This window comes from Trematomus bernacchii, unplaced genomic scaffold (assembly GCF_902827165.1).
Source record: "Trematomus bernacchii unplaced genomic scaffold, fTreBer1.1, whole genome shotgun sequence".
In the NCBI taxonomy this organism is placed as follows: domain Eukaryota; kingdom Metazoa; phylum Chordata; class Actinopteri; order Perciformes; family Nototheniidae; genus Trematomus; species Trematomus bernacchii.
Genome location: NW_022987547.1, coordinates 362,327 through 385,948, shown reverse-complemented (window position 1 = coordinate 385,948; position 23,622 = coordinate 362,327). Strand labels below are relative to the sequence as shown.

At 38.7% G+C, this 23,622-nt stretch overlaps 1 protein-coding gene across 1 annotated transcript; it reads right to left on the bottom strand.

The window, feature by feature from the left end:
• Positions 1-344: 344 nt before the first annotated feature.
• Positions 345-23,622, bottom strand: LOC117476519 (putative cytochrome P450 120). Its single transcript, XM_034123124.1, has 11 exons — positions 23,129-23,622; positions 21,717-21,794; positions 21,346-21,430; positions 20,345-20,380; positions 19,927-20,066; positions 19,251-19,374; positions 18,348-18,492; positions 18,062-18,166; positions 11,360-11,487; positions 4,996-5,083; positions 345-1,691 (listed from the first exon to the last, which is right to left on the bottom strand). Exons 1-11 carry the CDS (start codon positions 23,316-23,318, stop codon positions 1,527-1,529), a joined length of 1,284 nt encoding a protein of 427 aa, XP_033979015.1. The 5' UTR covers positions 23,319-23,622; the 3' UTR covers positions 345-1,526.

Genomic DNA, 23,622 nt, shown 5'->3' with positions numbered 1-23,622 from the left:
TTAATTTGAATCTTGTTTTTAAGATACAATGTGTGAAAGTATGTTTATGTTATAGATGTTAACTGTCAACAATTATAAGGTTTGTAACCTCTTAAAGTGAATTTACTTGTGACCCCTCTTCAAGGTTATGGAATAGTTGTAAGCATTTTTTTTTATGTTTCTTTAATTCTGAAGGACTTTCATAGGGCTAAATTACAAATGAAGGTTCATTTTTTCCAAACCCTGAATAATCCAATGACCACTGAGATTTATTTTCGGAAGCCCCAACTCCCAACGTGGGAACCACTAGTATCAAAATTATAGAATATTTCATAAAATGTGACAGAATTCAGAAACAGAAGAAGTGAATTACTTTACATTTATTTTTTGTAGAATAATAGTTGAGATGTCACACTAACTAATATAATGTTACACTGGCTCATACTGTACATTAAACCATAACACAACATAAACAATCATATTAAAAGCAATTAAATAAGTATGCAAACAAACACAATAAGTTAAATAATATAACGAATGTTCACTGTAGCAGAAACTGCGATTAGTTTATGATTCATGTTCTAATAAAAATCATCGAGGGTTACTAAGGTTATTTTAAATGTAGGCGTGCGCTCTCAAACACTCTCATATTTACATGTGATTCAGATGGTGAGTGTATCACTGACAACTGCTATCAAAAATAACCAGGTCAGTGTGTGTGTGTGTGTGTGTGTGTGTGTGTGTGTGTGTGTGTGTGTGTGTGTGTGTGTGTGTGTGTGTGTGTGTGAGATTTGCATACTAAAGTCAGTGTCAGTATGACGAACTGTTGCTAGGCAGTGTTGGTTGCTAGGTGGTGGAAGGGGGAGGGGAGACAGGTTTGCAGTTAGGTATGAAGTCAGAGGGCTTACCTCTGTGTGTGTGTGTGTGTGTGTGTGTGTGTGTGTGTGTGTGTGTGTGTGTGTGTGTGTGTGTGTGTGTGTGTGTGTGTGTGTGTGTGTGTGTGTGTGTGTGTTTCCATTAACTTTTTTTGGTTTAAATATTGATACTGGGGGGAAAATATGATTTCTACCATAAAAAAGCAATTTGGAGGTTATTTCAATCTCTTCACCACGTTAAAAAGGAAGGTGAATCGCAGTAAAACTAAAAGTCTAATATACAACATTTAATAATGTTGATCTTTTAATTATAATAAATTACTAATTTATATACAGACCAAAAAATGCTGTCTAGCAGTGTCAGATTCAACAATGGAATGAGGATTATGGGTAATTTATGTTGTCTTCGTTGCAGATTCATCAAGCTGCAAATATCTGGCAGGAGAACACAGAGTGAAACCGGAACACTCCTCGGCTTTCCCCGGGACAATTACTGTATAATAGGCAGCAGGGGAAAGCCTTGTAGTTTTCTGGAATCCCTCTGTGTGCGTTCACATTTTTTTCCAGCTTCATTTTCACATTCTAGACAGGCATTCAGGCCTCGAGCTCTTTTCTTTTATGTGCTCATATGTTCTGTTTCTTTATCAGTACCTCTTAACATACTGTGCATCCCTAGCTGGTGTCGTTGCTCCTGTCAGATGGCGTCTGATCCAGTTGGGTGAAGGAGACGGTGGGGGTGTTGGCGGGGCGAGACACAGGCAGCCATTTGTACTCGAGGTCCTGAGATGGCGGGTCCAAACACCAGTCGTAGTGATTCAACAGGTACATGCACGCTTCCTGGGCAGCAAAACAAGAAAAGAGCAAGCTTTCTTATTATCGCTGCACTAACCTAAATGTAACTGGGTGATATCAAGAGTTAAAATGCAACAGTGATGGAAGTGACGAGTTATAGCAGTTGAAAAAAACAAATGTTAAACCAGAAGGCAAAGCGAGAGACTCCGCCAACGCTAAATACGTCTCCAACTTGTGAAGCTGCAGCCTCCATAACACTCTGTTTGTTGTATGGTATTTTGCAGATTTGAAAGTAGGAGTGCAACGCAACACTTTTTAGACGCCAAGCTGAAACTGAACATTTGGTCCCCAGCACTTTGACTCATATCTTGTCTGTGATCATTTCAGCATTTATGGCAAAGCTTTGGCCGGTGGCTCCGGGAGACGTATTCATGCCTCTTATAGAATAGTATTAATTATATCCTGATAGATAAAAGGGAGGCTTTTGGTTAGATTTGAGGACAAATTAAGGTAAGTATGAAGCATTATATGAGGCTGAGGAAAGAGGAGATGTCTGGGTAACACTTAACTGACTTTAAACAGGAAGGACAAGTAACCCTTTACATCATTCTTTATTTATAGAATTTGATTCTTTTTCATGGTCTTATTTATTTTAAGTAATGTATTTTAATCGTTTTTTTATTATAACAATGCTTATTTTGTTGACTTCAAGTGTGAAAAATAATAAATAAGACTGTATAATTACATTCCCCCCCCCACCCCCCCGAAACAAAATCAACAATTAATATCAAATTCTCATGTAATTTGTGATAAAGTTGAACAACTACAAACGCTGCTTATTTTTAATTCTCACTCAATAGCTTCCAGGTCTCATGATACTAAAGCTAACATTCCTGTCACAGAGCAATCCCATTCACCAGTATAACCCAGTTTGTCCCGCCTCCCTCCACTTTTAGAATGAGGATGTTCCTGATAGAGGGGGAGGAGCAGGATGAATGAACAGGAGGATGGAGGAGGGGAGGAAAGAAGCGAGGGATTTGGGGAAGGATGGTGATGATGGGGGTGGGAGGAAGGATGGAGGAAGGAGGCGATGAGTCACTTCTCTGACCTAGATCCCTGTGGTCTACTTTTTTTTTTTACTCTGATCACGCCCAACTGTGTGTGGGTGTGGGTGTGTGTGTGTGTTGGCATGTGCAAGTGGTCAGTCTGCTGACAGCCAATCAGACACACTCTACACATAAGGGGTTTGTTAGAACTAACAGAGCAGGTTCATGTGAACATTATTAGTGCAAAAACAAGGTGATGGAGAGTGTGTGTGTGTTTATCTACATTTATCACATAGCAGTGTTGCTTATGCTGGTAATATTGCCAAAAGCAACGTTTACTAGAGGCTCTCTTTCAGAGGTAGCCGGTTTGACCCCGTTGCCATGGATCATGTTTCTGGATTAATTCAGACTGATTGGTCAACGGTTGACCAGCCTGTGCAATCAAATATTTATGAATATATGAAAGAAACTGGTCAATATCTGATGACATTAAGTAAGAAGGAATTTATAAATATATCTAATAAAATGAATTTAGAAAAATATAAATATTTAAAATAAGATGTAAATGTATTATAACAAATGTTTTTTTATTTTCCTTTGTAGCATCTACTAGGGTTTTCAAATGAAGCTGTAAATATCTGTCGTCTTTTTTTATAATGTCATGACCCTATAAAAACGATATATAAAATTGTTGTTATTGTGGTTGCACAGGGGTTATTTAGACTGCTTGTTATTACAGATGCGTAACTCCCTTTGTGTACAGCTGGTAGGCGAGCAAACTGTTTAGAAACTGCAGTGAAAGTGATTGTTTGGAAAGGCTTAACACCTACAAATACATATTGAAGCAGAACTTTCCTTTGGATAAAAACATGTTGTGAATTTTGGTCATTTCTTTCAAAGCATTTTGACTTTTGAACTTGAATATGTTAAGAATTTTAAGAAATTAAAAAAATTAAGACGGATTTTCCACTGTCCATTTGGAGAGCATCAGTATGAGAGCTATGTGTGGCATACCTTATTCCGTTCATCCCACTCATTTGAGGAATAAAAGACAAGGAGCTAGGTTATCTATAATACGTAATCCAGTTTAAAATAATGAGATTGTCCTGCTGAGCAAATAGGAGAGCTGAATGAGGAGAGAGCAGATCATTAAACCGCTTTGACATTTCACCGGAGCACCATTCAATCAGGCCAAACATTTACAATGACTCATATGGGTGTGTGTATGGTGTGTGTGTGTGTGTGTGTGTGTGTGTATGATTGAGTCATCGCTCAATTTGCATTAACAACGGCTTGCAGTAACACCCCCATAGTGTGTTGCTCATCAATAATCTGAGAAGACAACATAACGTTTCTGTTTTTGGAATCTGTTAAATAACATACTTTACAGCTAGGGTGGGTAATGTGTTTAAGATACATTTTTGTCATAATATATGCAATTTGTTGGAATTCTCTTTACATCCTGACAGCAATCGATAAATGCAATTGTTCTGCTTTAACAAAAAGAAAAAGGAAATCTGGCATCTTTCGCAAGAGAACAACCCTTAAAAGCACGGGCTGTCAGTGTTGCGAACGTTTGGTAGTATAGGTTTAGTACTCGTTTCATACAATTCAGTATGTATCCAATTAAAACCTTGGGAATCTGTCTCTGTTTGTTTTCAGGTTGGTGTCACCCTTCAATCCACAGCACATTCACAGCTGTTTCCAGTGGGAACGTCCCCACATGGGAAATACATCTCTGTCCTTTCCTGTTGTCACATGTGCGTATGTGTGTCCCCTGAGTGTAAAGGCAATGGTGGCTATGGAGAGCGCTGTGGGGACTGGCAGGTGTTTTTCAACAGGACAATATGTACCTGGGCTCTCTGACTCTCGTTCTGTAATGACTTATAAACACACACACAGCCAAGCATCTCATCGTTCCCATGAGCAGTGCTCACGGTTCACCTCTCTATTCCTATATATATCTTTCTTCCTTCTTTGCCGTATTGTGTCAGTCCTCTAGAGTCTCAGTAGTGTTGTTGCTTCTATAATTGACACATAAGGGTTCTCCCAAAGAACTTCCTAATTGTCACTTCTGCTTTGGTTATACATTCCTATTTTTCTTCAATGTTGCGGTTAAGTATTTAAGGAGAAGACTTGGAACTAATGGTGACCATAAAGTGCTGATTTCTCCTCTTTTGGCTTCACTTTCAGACCTGGAGGTGGGTTGCCCCCACATTGGAAAGCCTTTTCCGCAGTCCAGTAGACAGTGTGTGTTTGTGTGTGTGTTTGTGACAGGGTTTTGAGCAAAGAAATAAAATCACCTTAAGGAAGACATCTGTAAGTTTAGTTCCAATGCAGTTTCTTGGTCCGTTGCCGAATGAACACAGGAAGTGCTCCTGGCCTGCGTTCCTGCAATACAAGAAATACGTGGTTACAGATAAAAATGCAAAAAATGGTATGCCAGCATTAATAGAAGTACACATTGTTTATATCTCATTCAGAAATGAATGTGGATGTGGGAAGGGAACATTCTAGCTAGGGCTGTGCGATTATGGCAAAAATCATAATCACGATTATTTGGGTCAATAATTGATATCACGATTATTAAATACGATTATTCATTGACTTTGAAAAAATCCATTTATTGAACTTTAAAACAAATACAAATAATAATTTGAACAGTATCTTTTTAACTGTTGATTACCCTGAACGTATAATTCAACTGAAAAACCAATACAAAAATAAATAAATAATATCAAAATAATAAATACCAATAAACAAGATCAACAAATATTTTGGAGCGCACTTCCACAAGCTACTAAACATATATAAATATGATAAATAAAAATAAATGAGACCAAAATAAATTAGATCAAATATGTTGCAGTGCACTGTCACAACCTAGCAAAGCAAAATAATTGTTTTTTTCGATTATGTTGTTTTCGTAATTGTGGCAGGCCAAAATCGTAATTGCGATTAAAATACGATTAATTGCACAGCCCTAATTCTAGCATTACATTGCATTTAGCTGACGCTTTTATCCAAAGCGACTTACAATAAGTGCATTCCACCAAGAAGATACAAACTTGAAGAAAACAGAATCATATAAGTGCTACTCAGCAGGCTTTAGATAAGCCAGTCCTTTATTAGTATATAAGTGCTTTGTTAGAAATTCTTTGTTAGTAATTATATCGCTCGAAGTGGAGTCGAAAGAGACTAGCACACTAGGCTTGGACTATATGTTGAATTTCCCTGTCCAACCTGCCAACTTTAACCAACCTATTGGCGATTGATGATATATCTGCAGTATCTGTGTTTGTGGCCTGAGCTAAGCTTGGGTTAAGGGAGTCCGCAAACCCAATTTTCTGCAAATGTAATCATGGAAGAGCTTGGTGTAACAAAGAATACAAAATAACCTATAGAGTATAACTTTATTTTTGAACTTGTCGCAACCACAACCACACCAAAATGAACAATTAGAATACAAAAAAATCTTGCTTTAAGTGTCTATTATGTTTTACAAATGATGAACACACTGATGTTGAAACGACTTCGAACTGGATAAATAGGACAATCCAAAGTGCATGTCATTGGCCTTGATTGAAGTCGTTGCTCTCTAAATGCTATATTTGGAGAGCTAGTTAGTTCTGTTTTGAGCATCAAGAGAAAATCACATGGACAGAAATAAACTGTCACAACGCAGGCCTGAGTCAACAACTCTCTGATTCTCCGCCATATCACTCTAACTTTATAATCTTTCTTTAAAAAATATACTAAAAAAGAGATTCTGGTTGTTTCCATCTTATGCAGGCCTTCTCTCCCCTCTCACCACTAATGCATCCTGTCTCCCTGAAACCTGAGCTCTGATTAAAGGCAAACAGGAAGCATTAGCCGTGTGTATCGTCTGGGTCCAGTGTGTGTGAGAGGCTTTGTGTTTGTGAGAGATAGAGAGAAGGGAGAATGTTAGCGTTCTCTGCAGCATCTGTCTAATGGTTTAATGTACAATTAGGTTCATCCTGAAACAGCAAGATGTGCAGCATACTGTACAAGGCTGAGACAAGGAGAGAGAGGAAGTCTTGCAAGGTAGTCCAGCATGAGTCTATAATTGCAAGGCAATGAAAGAAGTCTCATCTATTGTACAGTGTGATGCCCCTGTGGGTTCATCTAGATAGGGTGTGGCTATGCGGTCTTGATTGCCTTGATTGCAGTAACTCAGGGCACCTGGGTCTGGTGCCCTGCAGCTATTTAAAAGCATCTGCTCCTCTCTGTCTTCCCTCTGCTTTCTCCTACAGGCACCCGGTTTTGGTTGAGTATGCTATGAGTTTCTTCAGTTGCTTCACTTTGTGCACTCTCACACTCGTACATGTCCATGCAATCCTTACCCTGTATTTACATTACTGACACCACTGACATCCACACCTCATGCTTTACTTGTTTTGCACTTAATTAATTTGGCTCATTTGAATCACTTGCTTTAATAAACATATTTTGTTAAACTGTTGATATGGTGTGTCTCTCCTTTGTTGTGGCCTTCTGAGCCAGGTCATAACAATTTATTGTCATTTATTTATTCTTACTATAAAGTATGAAAACAAAGCAGTTTAAAACGCCACAGCAGAGCTTTGAGGCTAATAAGAATAACATTGAATATTTCTTGTAAAGTATTTGTTGTTTTGAAGGCTTGAACAGTCAAAAATGCTCAAAAAACAGATCTGACTTTGTGCCCATAGATGCTCATAGAGATCAAATACTTTTATTTATATATATATATATATATATATATAAAATTCTATATACAATGAAGAAGTTGAAAAGTAACTGGTAATCAATTGTAAATTCAACTTATTCGAACTCAATTTATACTGTACCTAATTATTTCTAGCAAACTTTAAGGACATTTTAGGAAATTACAAACTTGTAAAATAAAACATCCGATCTACTATCAGTGATGGATTATAAATATAAAAATGTACTCGAGTCTCGTACTTACGTAAGTACTATTTTGATATACTTGTACTTTACTTGAGTATTTCCATTTTAATGCTACTTTATATTTCAATGTCATACTACTTTTTACTACACTACATTCATTCAACACTAATAGTTAGTAGCTACTATTTACATATTCAAAAACATAATAGGATAATATGATAGGACACAGTTTTGTACTACTAATCTAACCAGGATTTGAAAGATGAGCCGTTCTGCATACTGAATACTATTTTGATACTTGAAGGAAATGTCGCTGTTCTTAAATTCAGGGCTTTTACTTGTAATGAAGTATTATAAGGCTTTAAGATGTTTACTTTTACTTAGGAAAGGATCAGAGTACTTCTTCCACCTCTGTCTACAAAGTTGAAATGAATAGAACAATTCCTGAATGATATGTACAGTTATATTCTTCCATTAAAACACAGCCCATGAAACACCTACTGTACATAACCATGGTAACATTCTAAAAGGACTTAAATGCATACAGTGGTTTATTTATAGAATGGGAGAAAAACGTATCTAGCAACCGAAATCTAATTTGCTATCTTTGCCGATATTTAAATGTTAATTTAAGCTTTTTTGTGTAGACAAAAAGGAAACTCCCATGTTCTGAGATTTATTTAAAACTAGTAACACAACCCGCTGCAGTAGCTTGGATTTTTATCAGTGTTTGGTTTCCGATCCATTTGTCTACGGCCGGAGCCTGTGTGGGCGTTTGGCTGAAAGGATGTTAACCTGCCGGCTCTACTATTAGCCTCCAACTGGAAAAGCACACAAACACACAGACCGATGATACAGCACACACACGAGCAAACAATATACGCAATTATGGCACAGAAGCACACACAGATGATGTGGTTAAATGTAGTTATTGTAGGTTGGGCTTGTGATGTAACAGGACTGCAGTCATTAAGTCAAACAGCCAGGTGGCAAGGAAAGGAGCCAGGCAACTATCAAGGCAGACAGGAAGAGAGTCTCCAGGAAGACGGACAGATGGAGAGAGAAAGAGGCAGGTAGGAGGAAAGGGAAACAGACCGGAAGGTAATTAGAGGGTTTGAAGAGTACATACAGCAAACAAACAGACAGAGAGACAGGAATATCCTGGGGGAGATTCACTGGTTTGAGCAGCAATTAAGACACATACTAGAACACATACTAGAACACATACTAGAACACATACTAGAACAATATATAAATCCAAACTCCTGCACATACAATTATTTTATCTCCCATCCCAGAGTCAAACAGCTCACACATATAGTTGGATTTCATAAAAGAATAGGATGAACAATTTCATTTTTAGTAAAGAAATACTCAAACGGACCAAAGAGGGCATTTTTGGGGTAGTAAGTATTGAGTTTATCAATTTTGTGTTGTTATCAAAATCATCATCCTTATTATAAATGTAAAGAAAAATAATAATTATAATCAAATTCAAACAGCCTGACAAGTTGAAATGAAATTAATATACCCAAAAGTATCAAATATAGCAGGTAATAAGGTGAAAATATAAACGATAATTTGTTTTAAAGTTCATGATTAATTAAATATTTTGCAAGTAAATTATTGATGAGTTTTAACGGCAGCAGCATCTGGGATTAAAGCAAATTTAACAGTTATTAATTGTAATGAAGGATCATTAGTGTGGCTCAATTTAATATCTTTTGACCACAATGTAGATCTACACAGAAAGATATGCTACTGTTTTTATTGGGATTTTATTACTTTAAATGATACAACACAAGACTTATCCTGAAGTATCATGTTTTGAGCTATGAACACAATTTTAGGGCATGCCAATGTTACATTTGTTATTATTTTTGTTATATTTTTCTACATCCTTGCTAGAGTTTACATCATAATGTCTCCTATGACTCATTTCTAAACCCCATCCCAAGGGAAAGGGCAGGATGTACACACACTCACACGCCCCTCACCAACACAAAGCGCAAAGGGAATCCCCATTGGTAAAAACCAGTATGAGGTAGATAGTTACCATGGCAGCAGCTACCCGTATATCCATTCATAGATTTATGTCATTAACATAGACTTCAGTCAATTTTAAATGTTACCATTACCATTAATTGTGTCATGCATAAGCAGATCAGCACAACTATATTCCTTTATCAATATATTTAAAATGTAATGCATTTCCAAATATAATAATGAATATATTTTTCAAATATTATTATTCTAATGTATTCATCAATATTTTGTTTTCTTTTAGTGAAAGAATTTTGAGGCTATAAAGAATATCTTGAATGGATGAATAATAATAAAAAAGGAAATATACTATAACCTTGATATATCCACCTTGTGACCTAGTGATTTAGGTTTGGCTGAAGAACACATTTAATTGTAAAATAAATCGTTTTTCTATAAACTGAATCATTGTTTGACCTTGACAAATGTTCACCAAGCAGTAGAGGACGATCATCAGACACTGCTTTACGATAATGGGGAAAAAAATGCCTAAACTGATGCAGTTAAAAGTGTGTGGGGGGGGGGGCTTCTTTTTACTTGTCAATGCCACTACAATTATTTTAGTGGTTATATTTAACAGGGAAGCCCCAGACTAAAAGAGGACATTTTTATTTTAGAGGAATCACCCAGCAGGATAGGCTCATCTCTGACTCATTTTTCTGTATACCATCCGACTCCACAGGATATCGTTCTCCCCCACCCTGCACACACACACACACACATCTGGGGGAATCCCTATTGGTAAAGAAGGTGTCAGGTGACTAGTTTCCATGGCAGCAGCTACCTACATACATACATTCATAGATTCCCCCCACCCTGCTGCTCTGTCGCCTGAATGAACAGGCATGAATGAGAATAAACAGGTGAATGGATGGAGTGGATGAATAGAAAATCGGTTCAATGAGAGAGTGAACTGGTAAATATCAGGTTCCATTTTTACCAGAGCAGGTAGCAGAACAAGTGAGAGATGAAAAAACAAAAACTGTTTACATGTGTGTCCTTAGTATTGTTTTCCTCAAATCCAATCGTTATAGCTATCTCACCGTGCACTACAGTATATGTGAGAGTGATCCCGTCATATTTGTGTTAATTTATCTGCATCGATTGCCATGGCAACAATGTGGGCGTGCGTATATGTGGGGTGATTTTACAATACAGAATCATGAAGCAAGCTGCAGTCTAGACACTTAGACTGAATATACTATGAGTCTGCTTTGAATGGAAATATTATTATGACTAAATTAATAGATGTCATTTCATGTATCTAGAAAAAACACAAACTGTTGCCAAACTGCAATCTGATCAGGACACATGAAATGGGCAAGATCATGGTCAAATATATAACTCAGCACGGTGTATTGTATATTGATCAATTTTATATAGACTGTAGCTGCATAGATTTGTATTGAGTGCCATCACAATACCCACAGAGAGAGAGGATTATATTGTTCTTGTTTTGATGGGTTCATCAACATCGATTGGTGTATAAATGGTATAATATACAGTACACATACATGTAAAAACACTAAACCTCATTAATTTTTATTTTGAATTCCAATTACTACTTGTGTTGTGTTTCCTTTTCTTTTATCTTGAATGTATTAACTTTGTATCTCTTTACTGTAAGGAGTACGCACCACAATCCAATATCCGACATGAGGACTAAGCTTAATAAACGGAAACACTAAACAACAAATCTCAGCTCGTTACCTCCCGCTCCATCTCTCCGGCAGGAAGTCGTCCGGCTGCTGGAACACCTCCGGGTCCCGGTGGACGGAGTGGCTGATATAGATCGCCCCGTAATCCTTTGGGACATGAAACCCTGCGAGCGTGGAGTCCTAAACACACACAGAAGGAGAAATCACATTTTTATATCCTATTCTGAAAACTGATCATTCACTGAGAGTTGGAAAGTAAGATGTTCTCCTAAATGACCATTACTGAACCTGATTGGATAAACGTACTGCTAATGTGCTTAGCATTTTTTATTGTACCTTTTATTATCAAAGCGCTTGTATTTCAAAGACTTTAAAGCAGATGTGTCTGTCATGACATTTTAGAAAATGTAAACACAATGTTACCTGCAATAACGCAACTTATATGCTTTAATATGCTATTAAAAAACCTTTTTACCAAAACATTATGGGAGTTATCTTCAAAACTGATGTGCTGCTCAAATCAAAAATGTGTTCCACTTTTAATAAAATTTCCCCTAGTGGATTTTCAGCTTTTTATTGAAAGGATTCACCTTGGGGCAAAAAGACCACTTACCCATGTGTTGCCCTTTTAATTCACCTTTGCACTATATCCATTAGTAGCTGCACTAATGGACTGCCACAGAGCAGGATCACTGTTTTGTGTTTCCTCTCCGCTTCTCTCTTCTGGAGTGGAGAATCTTTTTAACAATCTTTTTATTTTTGTACTGCTTCTCACTGAGAGATGCCTCTGCCATTGCTGAGTTCATTTCTCTCCCCCTCTTGTTCTAAGACACACACACACGCACAGTAAACACACTATTGCATATTTTAGTTCCACCTGGATGAAGCTTCTACTTTTTCCACCTGATCGTGAATACTAATAATCTCTGCCTTTCCTAGACGCCTCCCTGCACACACTAACATCTCATAAACTGTTTACCCTCCAGTTCACACTTGCTTTTCTTTGTAACACTGGTGTTTGAGGTTATAAAAAAGGTATTGTCAGAGGTGAGGGCAACTCTTTCTGGTTGTGATCCTTGTTAATAATTTAATGTTAAAACATAACTGTGTAGTAAGGAAGCATGTCATTCTTATCTGGCAAAAATGATTTTGCCCCAGGATATAATCATCAAAACATGCTTAAAACTCTTAAAATGTCAATTAAACAAGGGCTACTGAAATTGCTGAAGTCACACTTGTATTGGCTAGCGCTCCAACACGTTGAACGTGATTGGCTAAGGGGTGGGAAATCTTTAAGGGGTTGACCCAGACCCGGCGCCGTGGGAGGGCCAGGACCAGGCCCTCCCATTTGACATTCCTGCCCTCCTCCAATAAACACATTTTTCTTTTTTAATAAAAATTAAAGAAATATATATATATTTTTTTTTATTATAAATAAACTGTGAACTTTAGTGCTACGATGTATGTGATGTCAGATATTAATATAAGAGTAATACATGAAAATCAGCTATGAAATACTATATGACAGTAAAACAAGAATACAGTTTAAAAGGGTGATTAGTAAAATATCCATAAAGAAATCTGTTTACAGTTCTGTTTCATATCGTGTTGAGAGATGTATCCATAGATCTCTTAATGTTGCTCTCAAAGTGCACCAGATTGATGCTTTTAACTTCAATATTTAAAAAAAAATCTTCCCGGGGGAGCATGCGTCCGGACCCCCCTAGAGGATGTTAGGTCCACCCCCCACTAAAAAGAAACAGCACTTTACCCCTGCTTACACCTATATGCCGTGAGCTGATTATCGAGCCTTCATTGTAGAAGTCGTGGGTGTACTGTGTATGTGCGTGTGGGGAGTGTTGCAGTAGAAAATTCAGCTGTAGCGCCCGGTACATTAATGGGAAACCCTACATGTTTGAGCACGTCAAGCTACCCCACAGCACCCCCAAAAGAACATCTCTGGCGCCGCCACTGGCCGCGGCACATGACGGTTTTGTGTGCCCTCCCATGAAAATCATATGCCCTCTCTGTAGATTTGTGCTGGCGCCGGGTCTGGGTTGACCAATCACAAATGAGTCGGCTAGTTAACCAATCAGAGCAGACTGAGTTCTGGTTTCAGACAGAGAGTGAAAAGAGGTGCTGCAGCACAGGCAGTATGAGAAAAATAAAGAGCTTTTTGAACATTAAAGCATGGAGACATGTTACAGTAGTGGCACAAAATACAAAAATGAACCTGCAATTTAGCATAATATGTCCTCTTTGAGAAACATTTGTCTTAGATCAAAAAAGGACTTTGTTATATCCTTTTAAAGGTGGGGTAGGTAATTTTGGAGAAACCAGCTCGAGTGTGCTAGAATTTGAAAATACACAGCCGGAAAAAATCTGCCACTTCCTTACAGAGCCCCTCCTCCAACACACACGAACGCGCACATGACCAATGAGGGCACGAGATAAGTTTGTGCACAGATGGAAGGCTGACAGGCAGGTAGGCCATCCAGTTATTTTAGCTGGGCCGGCTAAAATGATTGGTCGTGCTTTTTACAGTACTACGGCTTCCACAGATGACGTTTTTTTATGGATTTTTTGTCAAAGCACTTAAGATATTCATTGCTATCGGGATGTTAAGAGCATTCCATGGAATATAACAAAAAGTGTATCTCGAGCCGGTTTCTCAAACTTACCTACCCCACCTTTAAGTGAAAAACAATCCTAAATAAGGTAATCATAATAAATGATAAGGTCCCCCTGCATCAATAAATGCTGAACATAAAAACATTCTATAAAAAAAGATAAAGAAAAAGGATTTGATTCATCTGGATTTGGTTACATTATGTAGGCAATATTGGCTCTTTGTCATCAATTGCAACTGTAAGTAGTCTTAAAAAGAGCTACTTTTGTACATCTACTATTTTTATATTGTCTACTTGATCCAGCATAGATATTGTTGAACTCTTTCCCCCCTTGATAATAACTAATCCATGTTGCGTTTTTGTATATTCTTCTATATCCTGACCCTTGTGGATTCCTACTTCTTTCTTCTCTAACACCCACTAGTCAGGAACCAGTATCCCAATGAGTCTCTCAGGAACCAGAGTGTACTGGTGCGTTTGCCAGAACTGACAAATGACTTTCCACTCGGCTTCACAGAGTCACCAGCAGCGCACATCAATCCCACCGCCAAGCTCCGGCCACCCCACACCCTTCCTTCCTTCCGGGGAAGCAGAGCCAATCAATCGCAGAGACGGATCGATTGCTCTGATTGGGCTGTTATGCAAGTCTGTTTGATGAAGTCATAGTGATCAAAACAGAGCCGGTGCGAGGTTTAGCAGCAGTCCAATAATGAGACGGCACTTTGGCTACATTTGGGATTCTATTGGCTCACAGTGTTGATGTCAAACCAGAAAGCAATCACTTTAATTAATAAAAATCAATGGTGGAACAAATATACAGTAGGCCTACGGAATATCAGCTGCTTATGTGTATAGCACGCAGATGTACACGACATAACAGGTCATAAACGAGAATATAAAAAACTTAAATAGATAATAAGTCAGTAAACAAATGGATATGATGGCTGCATGGAGCTTTTTAGAATAAACAAGGCATGTACATGTTATAAAACAGGCATGCAGTAAATACTAGTCCAAATAAATGCCAGTTGCATGTCTAATGACATTTCACGTATCATGTGGCCATTAAAACACATATGCTGCTTAAATAGTGTGAGTCAGACCTCTGTGAGAACGGACATGCATGTTAGTTTTAATAAATGTAATGGCACTTGTTTACCTATCTTGTTCTACTGCACTTTCTGTCACACCTGCAGAAAAACTTTCCAAAAGGAAAAGTCTCAAATAAATCTGAAAAAATCAGTAAGATTGACCATCTGGCATTATTTAGTGCAGGACTTGTAATATTTACTATAAGGTGTTTTTGTTTCACAATTGGTAGTGTTTTCCGAACACACAAGTAAGAAGACATTGACAGTAGATCATTTTATCTACACAGTAACATGTGATGTCGCCATCTAGTGGAGAGGAGAGTGAGGCAGAAACCGCTAAACATAAGGGGAAAATAAATCCATAAAAAGGAACAAATAAGACTCTCATAATGTGTACAGAAGGAGGACTTTTAACACTAAAGTGAGTTTAAGAACAGGTTCTGCCCAGGAAGAAATTAAGTTACCCTGTGATGATTTAATGTTAAACTTCTTAGTTGTGTCATTAATTTCATTCAACACCCTTAAAAGACTTAAGTAGCAGTACATTTTCCAACAATAATGGCCATTAAAACATTGCAAAACCTAAATTCTTAACGCTTCAACATTGGGTGCAGTGCAGACAATTATTTGTAAAGACCAAATCTGATTGTAAAATGGCTTTATAGAAGAGAAGGTCCTATAAGTAATACTGGATCTCTCAAACGTATAGGTCCCATGTCATGGCCATTTCTACTGATCATAATTTCATTGTTGAGGTATACTAGAATAGATTTATATTGTGCAATTTTCCAAACTCACATGGGTTTCTCATACAGCATCTCTGTATAGTATGTGTATTCACTCTCTGTCCTAAACGGCTTGTTGGAGCTCCTGCCCCCCCCCCTCCCTGTGAGCCCACTGTGCTCTGATTGGTCAGCTCGCCCACTCTGTTCTGATGAGATCACCACCGTTACAGCGGAACATCAGTGATTATGTGTTACAATGGCGTTAGCAACCAGAAAATGACACCAGTAAGGACAAACAGATGAGAATGCTGCGTGGGGTCTGGGTGCCGTGTTGGCGGGACGTTGCGCGGCTCGCTGCTGCGAGGAGCGGACAGTGTGAGCTGGGTTAATTTCCTGCTTGCTGCGTGGGATCTGCGAGACAGCGAGACATCGCGAATGGACGCGGGAAGGGGGGGGGCTGCAGCACCCCCATCTGCAAGGCTCCACTAGCACCCCCCCCCCCCCCAGCGCGTCACAGTTTTGCCGCTGAGAGAGTGTGTGTGTGTGTGTGTGAGGAGCTCCACGGATTGGTTCATTTGGACCAATGGGTCCATTTGGGTATGGGCACGTCACTGTAACCAGGAAGAAAAAGAGAAATCTCCAACGAGGCGCTCTGGGGCAGCATAGACAGGTCTTTTCTGTGTTACGGCCCGTCCACACAGCGGCGTGTGTTGAAAGCTTCACCATTCACTTTGAATGGGGTGACGTCACTTTTCGCCGAACTGCATTGTGGGAAGCGAAGTGGAGCTTTGCTGGCGTGGCTCGCTGCAAAAGTTGAGCAATGTTCAACTTTTGAAGCCTCTGCAGAAGCGTCAGCCAATCGAATCATATGCCCAGTGGCGACTGGTCATTAGGGGCAGGTGGGGCACAGCCCCACCTAGTGTCAGCAGAAAGTATTACAAATAATGATTACAAAAATGCAAAAAAAAAAAAAAAAAAATATATAAAATATATTTTAAGATCATGTTTAATCATCTGATTCGTCTGTACATTGCTGTTTTAGTCTGTGTTCTTCTAATTAGTGTGTCTACAGTCACAGTGTGTGCCTATTGAGCTGTTTAGAGCCATGTGGGACAAAACCTGATTATGCCCTTCCCTCTCGCTGTGAAGTGAACGGTGACTGTAAAAACTACACTGCGCATGCTCAGAGTATTTTGTAATGTAATGTGTGTGGCAAAAAAATAATGACCAGAGGGGCACGGAGCTACCATCCCCACCATACGTCATCTCAAATCATTCAGAGCTGATTGGCTGTAAGTACGTGTGCCGCGAAAAGTGTGGTGCTTGAAGAGGAGACGAGAGAGCTGCAGTGGCGCGTCCTAAAACCAGGAAGTAAGCACAAAAAAGCAATGAGATTTCTCCAGAGGATTTTAGAAAATAGCTCGAAATAAGATCTGTGGGAAACGTACCTGTTAGATAAATGCACGTTTTGATTAGCCGGATAACATCCACATGTCTACCCTACTTTTATAATTTTTTTATCATAAATCTATGGATTAGATTTATGATAGACTTTTGAAACTACAAGAACATAAGGAGGACTTTTACAAAAAAGTAATAGAAATGTTTGTCCAGAAGGATAGGCAAATGGACTTCATCTTCAAGTCAAGGTAAGACCGCCATTTTATTGAAAATGGGATCTTACTAAGAGAGAACAATTCAATATTTAAATGATAAAATTACATTTTTTGGGTATCCTTTTGTTGAACTGTCTGTTTAAAATGAATCGAAGCATCAGACAAAAAAAGCTTTTGAAAATAATATTATATTTTGGTTTAGGTCAAAATATAATATTTGTAAACCTGAAGAGTCAGTGCCAGTGCCTCACCAGCCATGAACCTCACTGCACGTCACTGCAGAAACTTATATATAGACATCTAAGTTTTTTGTGCCCCACCACTTTTGTACATATAAAAACGCCACTGCATATGCCAGTACAAGCTCTAGCCAATCAAACCGCTGCTTGTGTGTCAGGGGCGGGAGATTCATGTGATTGGTTGTTGGTTGAGTTTCAGACACGCCCGCCGGCAAGCTTCAACGCACGCCGCTGTGTGGACGGGCCGTTAGAGTTTACTCGCTACAGGGTGTACTTTGAGGGTTTGTGACTTTGCAGACCGTTTACATGCATAAAAACCTTCATAACACACAAGGGGATGGGTAATAACCAGAAAAGCATGACATGGGCCCTTTAACAAAGGATAAGAAGTAATCAATACTTTTTCAACAACACATACAAATAAACACTGTGCCACCAGGTGAACAGTCCTACCTTATCAGCTATTCTTCGTCCACCAATAAAAGGAGGCCAAAGTCTCTGAACCTCCAGCAGCACTAAGCGCAGGTAATCAGGGTCTTCTAATAGACGGCGGCGGGTCTGCTCGTGGACAAGGAGATAAATGTTCATGTTATTCAAAAGCTGAAAGACAAAGGGCTACTTAATGTATGGAACGGATTTATAGTTATTCCATAGGCCACATTTTTGCTCAGGTGAAAAATAAATAATTTGTTGTCGTTTTTTCCTATCAGCAAGCACAGTTTAGTCGTTGTTTGTTTACCTGCTGGTCTCCACTGAGAGCCAGTGTGAAGGAGGTGAGCAGCGAGGCCAGAGCTTTAGGGATCAGAGCTGAGATGAACAGCAGGAGATGCTGGGAGGCAGAACTGGAGTCTGGCAGCGGCAAAGAACCAAGGGAGCCGACAAACCTAGAAGGAGCCGAAGTAGCAGAGAGGAGGGAACATTATTGAGATCAAAATGCCATATCTACAAATCACTACCAATTAATATCACAGTAATTATATGCAATCCACAAATAAAGGAGATGAAAGGCCTCTGATTTATGGCAGAGAGGGGGTATAGTTATGCATAAATGCCACTAAGTTGAGCAGTAAGCATCAAAACATCAGATTTTACCAATAAGATTTAAAGGTCCCCTATCATACTGTTTTTCATCAATATATTATAGTTCTCCGATATATACAAAACATGTCTTTGAAGTGTTTGGCTACAAATACCAAATAGATCATTGCAGCATCCCATAAACCCCTCTGTTTCAGCCCTGTTTCAAAAGTGCTGATTCTCTGTCTTTTACTTTAGATGAAAATAAAGAGCCACTCCCCACGCCCCTCTGAGAGATATTTGGTTAAAAAGAACACAATGGTGCTCTAGGAGGAGATTCAGGTGATCAGGTGGGGGGGGGGGGGTTACCTTCTCTTTACACAGAGGGGACACATGTTTATGTAGAAAAGACATGAAAAGTGGATTTTGCATAATAGGTGACCTTTAAGTAGTATCAAAATATCTGATATTAGTCATGTTTCCATGTACCCGTAAAAACTAAGAAAAGTTAGTTTCAGTTTAAAAGTATGATGAGGGCAGACTAAGCAGAGGAAGATCAAAAACCTTAAAAAAGGAACTGAGTGTTTAAGACAGTTAAATATAGTGCAACAGTTTGCAGTCTCACCCCTGTTTGTCATTCTCCAGTTTGTCTTTGATGATGTCCATCAGTTTGTCTCTGGCGTCCAGAGCTGTGGAGTAACCAGACGACCACAGAGGAACCTTCAGGCTGACGGGGGCCGAGATCAGACCTGGGGGGCAGGGGAGGAGTTCAGCAAAGTTATAAAGATAGGAAAAAAACATACAAAAAATTGTCGTAATTGGATGTTCTGAAATAAAAGAGGGGAAGTTGAAGATTGTGCAACAATGTATTGCAGAACAACAACGCCAACTTACTTTTGTCTTACTGGATATTGTGCAACAGTTTACTTTCTATCATAGGGAGCACTTAGTCAGGGTAGTTATGCATCCTGACCTAGCTGCTTATTTGTACACAATAAAAGGGTATTAGTTTTGTTTTTGTGTACTTGTATATTTTCCACATGTATATATATTTTTCATCTTTTATTTTGTATTTGATATTTGTATTTACATTTGTTATGCTATTTTATTTCTATTTCTGAAATATTTTTGACTGTTTATTTATTGTGCCTTAACTTCTCTTATGTACATTGCCTTGTGTTTTTTATGCTGCTGCAACGCAAAAATGTCCCAAATTGGGATCAATAAAGAACCTATCTATCTATGTATCTATGGATCTATGGATCTATCTATCTCTACACAGCATATGAGTGTGTCCCTACCATGCCAGTGCAGGGTGCAGAGCTGACTGATTTCCTGGAAGAGTTCAGGCTGCTCCTCCGCTCGAACATTCAGAAAAAGGCCCAACACCAACTCTGTCCCCAGACGCTTAAAGGCAGAGTACACACACTGTGGCTTCCCACTACACACACACACACACACACACAGATCAGACATCGAATATAATGAACAAATACAAATATAAACCACACATCATGAAGTTGTATTTTTTACTCAGCGTGTACACACACACAGTTTAACATGTCCTCGCCACCTTTCTGCCCCTGCTGTTTTTACAAATGTCTTTTTTTTTTACAGCTACATTTTATATTTAGTTTGTTAAACCATTTGCAGTCCTGCTTTATACGTGCCTAAAGAATGAATGTGAATGCTTTTTAGAGTGGTGGAGGTTTGTGTTACCTGATAGAGAGGTCCTTCAGACAGCGCTCACACACACTGAAGAGTTGGAACACACACACACACACACACACACACACACACACACACACACACACACACACACACACACACACACACACACACACACACACACACACACACACACACACACACACACACACACACACACACACACACACACACACACACACACACACACACACACACACACACACACACACACACACACCACACACACACACACACACACACACACACACACACACACACACACACACACACACACACACACACACACACACACACACACACACACACACACACACACACACACACGTTGAAGTAGTTCCAAGAGAGTCTTTTTCAAAAATATGTACTGTCAGTGCACTTTGAAACATCCTGTACATTATGACAATAAATAAGCAACATTTGATAAACCAGCATTTCAATCATTATATTTTACACAGTATAATTATTTTAGGGATTTGTTGCTCCACACACGAGACACGAGGAGAGCTGGAGCTTTGATGGCAAACACTGATGGTTTATTTGGAGCTTCGGCCGGAGAATTCACAAGACATGTCACGGGCCATGGTTTGACCACACGGTAGAGATGCCACAATCAATTCTGATGAACTCTACCCCAGACCCATGTATGTAGCTAGTTCTGAGAGAATAATCAACATTGTGCATAACAAGATAGGACCATAACACCTCTATCAGCTGACGCCAACTGGCAGGAACAGGGACACAAAACACTGAGAGCACAGCAGCAAAGGTTTCAGGTGTAACTCAGTCAGGACAGTTTAAACTGATAAACTGGGTCAAAGTTATGGGCCTTATAAATTATTCCCTGACACATAGATCTAACATTTGGTCAGTTCTCCCTAAAATTAGTGTTGCAGACCATGTCAAAAATACATAAACACAAAGTAATTCACATCAACAACATATAATACAAAATAATGTTGTTACTTTTTTAATAAAATGAGTGACAATACCTGGTGATATAATCATTTGATGATTTCAAACAACTTCCTGTGAACAGGCTGGAGAGAGACAGACGGAGAAGACATGCCTCCTCACCTAAAACAGACAAATGCAAATGGTTTATTTTTGAAGATCTACATTTAAGCACTTATTTTTTGTGGATTTTGACATGGCATTTCGTCTTTTAGGCTAGAATCATCAGTGGATGCATCTTGGGAAGTACTGTTTGCTTTAGAATATTTTTTCGTATGTTAGTCATACAGTAACCTATGTATTTTGTGTGTGTAACATCACTCAAACTTGCTCTAGTATAAAACACATTTCTGCTATGTTGAAAGCTCTGGTTTGAGCTATTTGTGTTTTTGCATGTGTATGTGTTTACCATTTGTGGTGATAACGGTGTCACCATACATGTTGGTCATCAAGTCAGTTGGATCCTTGAGAAACAAGTTGGATTTCTCTGAAACGCACAAGGTAAAAAAAATGTAAACACACACATCATTTCAGTGTATCAAACACACAATGCCCATGTCAGAGTTTGTTTACTGCAGATGGTGCGCATGTAAAAAAAGAGAGGTGGAAGTGTAACAGATATCCAGTTCTAACGTAACAAAATACCAGAATTTAATAATGCAAATACATCCTTTTATCGAAAACACAGGAGGGTTAAACAACACATGACATCAAAAATAAAGTCATGGTTGGAAATACTTGTGGTATATGATTTCAGCATATGTTTACACAAGGAATATAATAATAAATGATAAGCAAAGTCGTTTTTTCAAGGCTGTGTTTAAGGTAAATCCTGGTAGAACGAGTTTATAACAACTCAACTGAAATCTTAAGTGCAATCTTACTTTTTCTTACATTTAAATGTCATGCAATATGTTTTACTGAATGTTAAACCTTTTAAATGTATAACTCCTTTGTATTATACCTCTGGCACAAGGATTTTGTTTGGGAAAGCTATGTTATTTCAACAAATGCATTACCTCATCTCATTTAACCCCCTATTTCCCCCTTATATTCCTACAGTAGATGATTTTCTAGTTTTGCTTTTATATCTTAATTTTAAAATGTTATTACAAATAGGAAATTAATTAATATCATAATTATTATATATTGTTGTACAATTAATACATTATTTTGAAGGGTAGCACACTTTAATAGAGCTTTACATCAGTAACAACCCCCCTTTTTCTCTCCAGGAACATCACGAGTCTTTCCCATGACAGATCAGACTAATCTCAGGGTGATTTTTACTCCATATATAGGGGGATTTTCCTGGTACTTCTGTTTTTTTTTTACTTGGCCTGAGACCTAAATCTGACTCACTACCCTGAGGCTAGTGAGACGAGGAGACAATATGAGCTCACTAGAAACTATAGATACACTAATTACACTGTAATATGTCTGTGTGTTAACATATACTTAAACCAAAAAGCTATATGTGTAGGCCTATACAGTATGTTAGCAGCTGTGACTGACAGACCATTTTTATTTATTTATTTTTTAATGAGGGGCAGATAAATAAGATGTTCTTCTCCCTGCACCTTTCCATCAAATTGCTTAAAGTGTACATGTTTTGTTTTACAATAGTTGCCATGAGTGGAATTAAATAATACATATTAAATCATCTGCAATTAAATTACCCATAATGCCCTTCACTTAAAATGTTATTTGTACAGTCTTATTTGCTGTTGGCCACCAAACACGCACTTTGAGCGGTCCTCTGAGGATGCAGATGCTCACCTGTGGCGTACACACTTATAAACACACCGACACACCACATACCACACAGCAGCTCGCTCATGCCCTGCACCGAGCAGATGAAGGCAGTCGGTCTGTTCAGTATGCGGCACTGGAACACTCTGCTCCGGTGTTTCTCGACTCTCTGACGGCAGAAGCGCACCGGGTCCCGGTAGAACTCCAGCGACTTGTCCCCGAGCACCGAAACGCCGGCATTTCCTGGTAGTTTAGACATTCACGGTAACGCACTTTCGCTACAATAAAAAAAAGAACTGCTGGATTCAATGAGGCTGTTAACGAGTCGTTGCTTACACGACAGTTCCCTTTACTAAAGTTCGGTGTAAATTCAGAGTTAATGCCGCTGTCATCGCCTGTTAATCATTCTAATCCGCGCGAGTCTACCTGAGTGTCAAATATCTGCTTTCTCATTGTTTTCCTCAGGTAATCGTAACCTAACGTGTGACGCGTTCAGGTGATGTCCGTAATTTAGTGATGCGCTACTGTATGTGTCTGACTCAGTTGGTACTTTGTCATATTAA

Coding starts and splice junctions, on each gene's coding strand:
- LOC117476519 (XM_034123124.1), bottom strand. CDS start 23,318: ATGTCTAAACTACCAGGAAATGCCGGCGTTTCGGTGCTCGGGGACAAG. Junction 20,381..21,345: donor TCAAATGATTATATCACCAG/GTATTGTCACTC, acceptor CCAACTCTTCAG/TGTGTGTGAGCGCTGTCTGA. Junction 20,067..20,344: donor CTGAAGGACCTCTCTATCAG/GTAACACAAACC, acceptor GTGTGTGTGTAG/TGGGAAGCCACAGTGTGTGT.